The 7,151-nt window shown below is 49.9% G+C and overlaps 1 protein-coding gene across 1 annotated transcript in view; it reads right to left on the bottom strand.

Moving 5' to 3' along the window:
• The window catches only part of SYN1 (synapsin I), a gene marked incomplete at its 5' end in the record, with an annotated part of 61,061 nt that overhangs the window by 2,441 nt on the left and 51,469 nt on the right, over positions 1 to 7,151 (bottom strand). The window contains 6 exons of the mRNA XM_006165798.3: positions 82 to 169; positions 488 to 634; positions 2,206 to 2,308; positions 2,407 to 2,481; positions 2,572 to 2,714; positions 3,422 to 3,484. Coding sequence (XP_006165860.1) covers positions 82 to 169; positions 488 to 634; positions 2,206 to 2,308; positions 2,407 to 2,481; positions 2,572 to 2,714; positions 3,422 to 3,484 — 619 coding nt within the window. The remainder of the gene's footprint in view (positions 1 to 81; positions 170 to 487; positions 635 to 2,205; positions 2,309 to 2,406; positions 2,482 to 2,571; positions 2,715 to 3,421; positions 3,485 to 7,151) is intronic.

Genomic DNA, 7,151 nt, shown 5'->3' with positions numbered 1-7,151 from the left:
GGGGGGGGGGGGGGGGGGGAACAGGCGGAGAGCGGGGACTGCTGGGATGGTAGGGGCCGAGAAAGTTGACCCCTGACTTACCCTGTGGTGGGGGTCGTTGCTGAGCGGGGGGGCCCGCGGACTGCTGGGAAGTCTGGCGGCCCAAGGGCAGGGCCCCTGGGGACGGAGTCTGCGGCAGAGTGGAGCAGGAGAGGTTAAAAATAGCAACTGGCCAGAGGAGCAGCAGCCAATCAGAAATGCCGTGGGTTCCCTGTGTGTTGGGTGTGGCCCCATTTGTGGCCGAGCTGAGGGGATGTCAGGTTGTGGGCTGGGGGACTCACACACTGCCCATTCAGGCAGTGTTGGGAGGTACAGGGACATCTGGGCAGCAGCTAGTAAGTTTTTAAACAACTGGCAATTCCAGCCATGTGTGCATAAAGGTGATGCTGTGTGTGCCTACTGACCACGGGCTGGCCTCCCGCCACTAGTGCAAGGCAGAGGGCCTGACCTGGCTGTGAGAGCCCCTGCCAGGGGAGGCATCGCGCGGCCGCTGCCTGGGCAGGGCCTGAGCCATCTTGTTGACCACGAGCTCCACGATGAGCTGCTTGTCTTCATCCTGATGGTCACCAATGAGTGGCATGGAAGAGCCCACCACCTGCGGGGAGGTAAAGGGTTCCAGTGAGGGGGCAGTAACAACATGTTAGGACGGCAGCTCCACGTTGTAAGAGGCGCCGATTTTGCCCTGTGCAGCTTGTCTTTCAGGAGGTCAGGAGGTACTTAATGGTATGTGAGGCACTTTAGAGCAGGGGTCCGCAAATTAGGGTCCATAGGCAAATCAGCCCCATCCCCTCATGAGCGAAGGATGGGCTTTATATTTTGTAATGGGGGAAAAAAAAATCAAAAGATTTCATGACATGTGAAAACAATATGAAATTTAATTCCAGTGTTTTATAGTTTTATTGGAACACAGCCACTGCTTTTTTTTTTCTTTTTAAAATATTTTTGCTATATGGTGTATGTGCTTGCCTGAGAGAGACAGAGATGGAAAGTGAGAAATCACCCTCCAGGAGAGATGGACATGCCACAATCCCTTCTCCTCCATCCTTCTTTCTTCTCCCTTCTCTTTTCTTTAGGATTTTGGGCACACACACACACACTGTACACACACACACACACACACACACACACACACACACACACCTGGCATGTTTCTCAAGCTGCTAGGTCTGGAACTCCATCTATGGGATTGGCTGTGTGGGATCCAGTGCCTTTACCACCACGCCACCTGCTGGCCCACCACTCTTATTTTTTTAATATACAGGTGCTCCCTGGCTTATGATGGTTGAATTCAATCTTTTGACTTTATTGATGGTGTGAAAGTGATAGACATTCAGTAGAAACCATACTTTGAAGTGGTGGTTGAAATGCATGTTTGACTTACAATATTTTCAACTTGTGTTGGGTTGACAGGGCTGTAACTCCATCGTAAGTTAAGGAGCATCTGCTTTGTGTGAGGCTGCTGTTGCAGAGTTGCACAGTTACAAGAGACTGTATGGCCCAAAAGCCTAAAATATGCACTGCCTGGTCTGTTAGAGAAAATGTCTATCCCTGCTTTCTAGTTTGCTAGGCTCTTGGTCCTTTACACAGTGCTTGGCTGTTGGTCCAGTTCACAGAACACTTTAAAAGTTTACTAAGGGCTTTCTCATTCACCAAGATGTCTCAATTCACAGAACATTTTATAGTTTGGTTTTTAAATTTTGCCAGAGGATACCTGTGCTCACCAGAGACAGAGAGACAGAAACGGAGAGAGAGAAAACATTCTCTATGGGGAATGATCATGCTGCAATCCCTTTTCCATTTCTCCATCCTGTTGGGATTTGGGACACACATGCACCACACCCCAGCATGTTTCTCAAGCCACCAGGTCCAGGACTCGAACCATGGAGTTGGCCATGTGGGATCTGGTTATCTTAAACACTAGGCCATAGAGCTAGCTCGAACACTGTAATTATTTAACGAGTTGCTTGCCATTCACCAAGGATATCGAAATTCATAAGAACAGTTTAGAGTTTCTTAAGTGTTTTGTCATTTGCCATTCTGTCACAAGGTACTTTACAGTTTACTAAGCACACTGCCATTCACTGAGGACCTCCTGAGGCACAGAGTGCTCCACAGTTTGGCATCTGTTCCTCCCTTGTGCCCCTGCTGATCCCTGGCTGCTCCCACCTCAATGATGTGATCCCTTCCGTCCTTGCCATGCAGCGCTTCCACTGCACAGATATCCAGTCCCCCAAATATCTCCGAGCATGTATCCACCCACAGCTTGTATCTGCCAAGATGAGAAGCAGGGGAGCTTGTCAGTGCCTTGCCCAGTGGCCACACTCCCACACTCCCATCCCCTCCCACCCTTCAGTTTGACCTACTGACCTGTCAGACATGGCGATCTGCTCAAGCATTGCAGAGCCAGTGTTGGTCTTCCAGTTCCCCGACACTGACGTCCTCCTGAAGGGCAAAGGGGGAGAGGCTCAGGGGGGCCTGGGCTGCCTAGGGCAGGGCAGGAAGCCCTCCCTGGGCGCTGGACTCATTACTCACATGTAGGCCTTGTAGTTCTGCCCAATCTTCTGGACACGCACGTCATATTTGGCATCAATGAAAGGCTCGGCAGTGGCATATGTCTTGGTCAGTGCCACGACACTTGCAATATCTTGGAAGTCATGCTGGTTGTCCACTTTGACCTGTGGGTGTGAGGGCAGGGATCAGGGCCTGGTTCAGACAAGAGAGCAGTGGGGAGTAGGGGTGCTTGGGAGGGGGTGGCACATACACTTGACACACTGGCAGTGCGCAAAAATTATGTGAACACATGAGACACTGAAGATGCAGTTACAGGCCTCCTGTTTTGTACAGACACAAAGTTGGTGCACGCAGCTCTGAGCGTTCTACAAACCATTGAATTATCCACTTTAAATGGGTAAGTTGTATAGTGTGTGAATTCTATCTCAATAAAGCTGTAAAAAAAACTGTTCAGTATACATGTATGGGCACTCAAACACAAAACCAATTGTACACCCGATTTACAAACATACAGAAGCTCAGACACACTCCAACTTGCAAACTACAAGTCTGCTTTCTCACCAGAGACAAAATCAGGTGGATGGAAAACACACTGGACCCCAAGACCCTGGAGCATAATAGAATATATCTTGTGTGTTCAACATGGGCATGTGTATACTCACAGACACAGTGCTGGAGACACTGGTGAAATAGCAGGACACACAAAATTGGCTGAAATTATGATAGAAAAATGGCCTCACAAGATCCGCTGAATGTGAGATCACAAAAATCCAAATAGGTAAACACCCCAGGTGTGCGTTGAACACGTCCATCTACTCAGTGCCAGGAGTGTGCATTGCACAAACACATACATGCTCCTGCCAGGACTTACCTTGCCCATCCCGGAATGTGCGTGCCCCATCTTCACGACCACCGGGTACGTAGTGCTGCTGAGCTGGTGGGAGCAAACACAGAGGAGGTGTGGTCAGTGCAGGAGGGTTGACTGCCGGGGTGGGGTAGTGCTGAGGGGGACCTCATCCAGTGAGAACCACATTACAAGCCATTTCCCAGAAGCAGGTCAGAGACAAGCAGACAGCAGCAGCTGAGGGTCACACAGTGCATCCGATTACAGAATCATCCCAGGGCCCTCACTGCCTGCTTATCCCTCCCCATCCCCCAAGTCCCAGACTTCCCGCCTCTGCTTTCCCAGGCAGAGGCCTAGGATAAGGGTGGGGGACTTTCCCGGAAAAAAAGACTGTTTTTACAGTGAGTGGATGATAAGGTGAGTGCGTGTGTGCGTGTGTGTGTGCGTGTGTGTGTGTGTGTGTGTGTGTGTGTGTGTTGGGGGGGGTTGGAGAGCAGGTAGCAACTGGACCGACCCCTCAGTCAAGCTTTGCATGTAAGCCTCATCCATACCCATACACAATTTAAGAGACACACAAGCCCTCAGAATTCAGATCTACAGAAACAAACCCAGTGACGTCCATGCATGTTGAGACCACAGCTGACAGGCTCAGAGCCCACGTGGTCATTCTCATGGCATGGGCCAGTACTCTTGGGCAGTCCTCCTGGGCAGCACAGACGGGCTCCCTCCCTTCATCCAAACCCACAATCAGGGGATCACAACACACAAAGGATTACTCATTCAAGAGAGGCCCACACAGCTATGAGTTCGCACAACCGAACTGGACACAGTAGCACAGGTACACAACACCCCTAGGCACATGGACAACAAATGGAAGGACCTATACAATATACAGAGGTACCCACACTTCTATGTATTCACATAGCCCCTGAGACAGCACAGGCCCACACCACACTCCTGGGTACACAAGGCATATCTAGACACACAGCCTGCCTTGCCATATATACAACACGAAGGCATACACACAACCAGAGACAGACGTAACAGACGTAACTCTAAGTATACAGGCAACGTCCTAGGGGCTGGTGACATACACGTTCAGGTGAGAATACAAGTCTCCCTTCCTCCTCCAGCCCCAACCCTGGGCAGGGCAGAGGGAACTGGCTTGGGCAACCCTGGTCCCATCATAGCACTTATGCAGGCTCAGGTCCCCCCTGGCCCTCCCTCCCACTGACAGGGTAGAGAGTTGGCATTCCCGGAGGGGCTGCTGGGGCGGTGGTGGTTCCCAGTTCCCGACAGGCACAGGAAGCCCGCAGACTCAGGGTGAACGATTGACCTTTAGACCTCACCCTCCCTCTGCACCCCCCCCTTCCTCATTTCCCAAATGACTGGCGTCATTATAAGGGTGTTCAGAGGCATGATGTTGGCACAAGGGGCTAGAGGGGGGCCTCTGGGCAGCAAGCCAGGGAAAGAATACTGAGGCGTGTGCATGACGCGCCACTTGGACATACGCACAGACATGGAGGCGAGCAATGCATTCGTGATTGCCTACGCAACCTCAACCGCTTCTCAGGGGCAGCTACGCAACTTCCAGAAACAATACATCAAACAAGCAGGGCTTTACAAAACACTCAGGCACACACCTGACTCAGAAATGGACACACAATACACAGAGGGGCGCACACACAACTCTCAAAGGCAGAAACACACCAGAGAGCTGTGAGTCTCCATGAATACTGTCACCCCTCTCCCAGCTCAAGTTTCTAGGTCCCCTTTTCATAAGCCATCCTTGTTTCCTCTGGACCTGAGCCAGAACGCTGCATATGTGTGTGAGCGTGTACCTGCATGTGTGTGTGTGCAGGGAGCTTTGGGCTCTGGGGTCGCCTGGAGAACACTGGGTTTGAATCTTGACCTCTCCTCTTCCTAAGGCCATGTGGGACCCCAGGCAGGTCAGTTAACTCCTGTCTGGGCCTCAGTTTTCAGATCTGTACAAAGGGCACAAGCATGCCCAAGCGCTTAGTAGGTTGAGATAATGAGGTGTAGGCTCTGAACATGCCAGAGGGCCCCTACGGGTCCCCATACCCAGCTCCCCAGTCACATAACTGGGCACCCCTCTATGATTCCATCTATTTTCTATTTTGTCATCTTTTTTTTTTTTTTTTTTTTTTTTTGGGGGGGTTTTTTTTTGTTTTTTTTTTGTAGAGAGGTTTTTGCTATAGGGCACATGCACTCACCAGGAGGACAGAGAGAGACAGAGAGACAGAAAGTGAGAAATCACTCCCCAGGGGAGATGGCCACGTCGCAATCCCTTCTCCTCCATTCTCCTCTCGGGATCTTGGGCACGCACGCACACGCGCCCGGCGTGAGTTTTAAGCCACCGGGTCCGGGACACGAACCGCGGTCGACTACGTGGGAGTCCAGTGACATAGCCATTACACTAACTGCTGGTTCCCAGTCCCTCTATTTTGTAATTTTTTTTCTATAAGGCACATACACTCACCAGAGAGAGAGAGAGAGAATAAGAAATCACCTCCCCCCATGGAGGATGGCCACACCTCCACACCACAGTCCCTTCTATTCCATTCTCTTTGGATTTTGGCTATGTATGCACATGTGCCCAAAGTGAGTTTTTTTTTTTTGAATGATTTATTCCATTTTATTTATTATTATTATTATTTCATTTGCTATAGGGCACGTGTGCTCACCAGAGAGAGAGAAAAAAAGTGAGAAAGCAAGCTGCCAGGTCTGGGACTCTAACCGTGGTTCGCCATATGGGAGCCCAGCGCCTTAACCACCATGCCACCTGTGCCCCCCTGCCCCGTAGCATGTTTTTCAAGCCACCAGGTCTGGGAATTGAACTGCACATTCTGTCATATGGGATCCAGCCCCCTTAACCACCATACCACTGGCTCGATTCCCCCCATTTTCATACCTGCACCATAACCCAAATCTACACAACTCCTCACGTGTAAACAGTCAGCAAAACTCTGAGCTGACAGGTTTCAGAGCTACAACACTGGGGTCAGAACCAGGGTCAGCAAGGAGCCAGAGCAGGACTTTCCCTGCTCTGTCCGGCCAGAGTTAGTCAACCACATGTCTCATTCACTCTCACTTTCTTACTTTCCCAATCAGCTTCTACACATTCTTGGTTTACTTCCCTTCCTCCCTTTTTTGGTCCCTCCAACAGAGGCATTTCTTAACTCTCATTCCTGGGCAGGTTACTCTACTCCGTTGCGTCTTAGTGTCCTCAACTGTATAATGAGAATATGAACCGTATCTAACTCACAGGGATAGACTACTTATTTCAGGAAAACTGTTTAGCCCAGTATCTGTGTCACAGTGAGCCTCAATCTTCAAAAAGTGCTGAGTCCTATCATTATTATTTGTATGATTATTGTTATTGGTTTAACATCCCTCTGTTACCTAAGGTCAGTGAATGAGGAGGTAATCGGGATTGACTGAAAGAGATAATGTATTGATACATACAAAGACTTTAGGACAGTACTTATTCCTAAGTGCTGGTTGCTGTGTTGTTGTTGAGCTAACCTCCTTGAATTAATTAAGTTTAATTAGCATGGGGTATTGGAGCGTGAGTGAGAGAATTTTCACAAAGACTTTAGCACGCAGTACACAGTAAGTGCTCAATAAGTGGTAGCCTTCATCACTATTATCATCCTTGAATTAACCAAGGATATTAATCAGTCCTCAGACCCTTTCCCCGGGACCCCAAGGAAGAATACGGATAAGCAGGAACCTC

This window comes from Tupaia chinensis, unplaced genomic scaffold (assembly GCF_000334495.1).
Source record: "Tupaia chinensis unplaced genomic scaffold, TupChi_1.0 Scaffold144034_1, whole genome shotgun sequence".
Classification (NCBI taxonomy): domain Eukaryota; kingdom Metazoa; phylum Chordata; class Mammalia; order Scandentia; family Tupaiidae; genus Tupaia; species Tupaia belangeri.
This window is presented reverse-complemented; position numbering and strand designations above follow the sequence as displayed.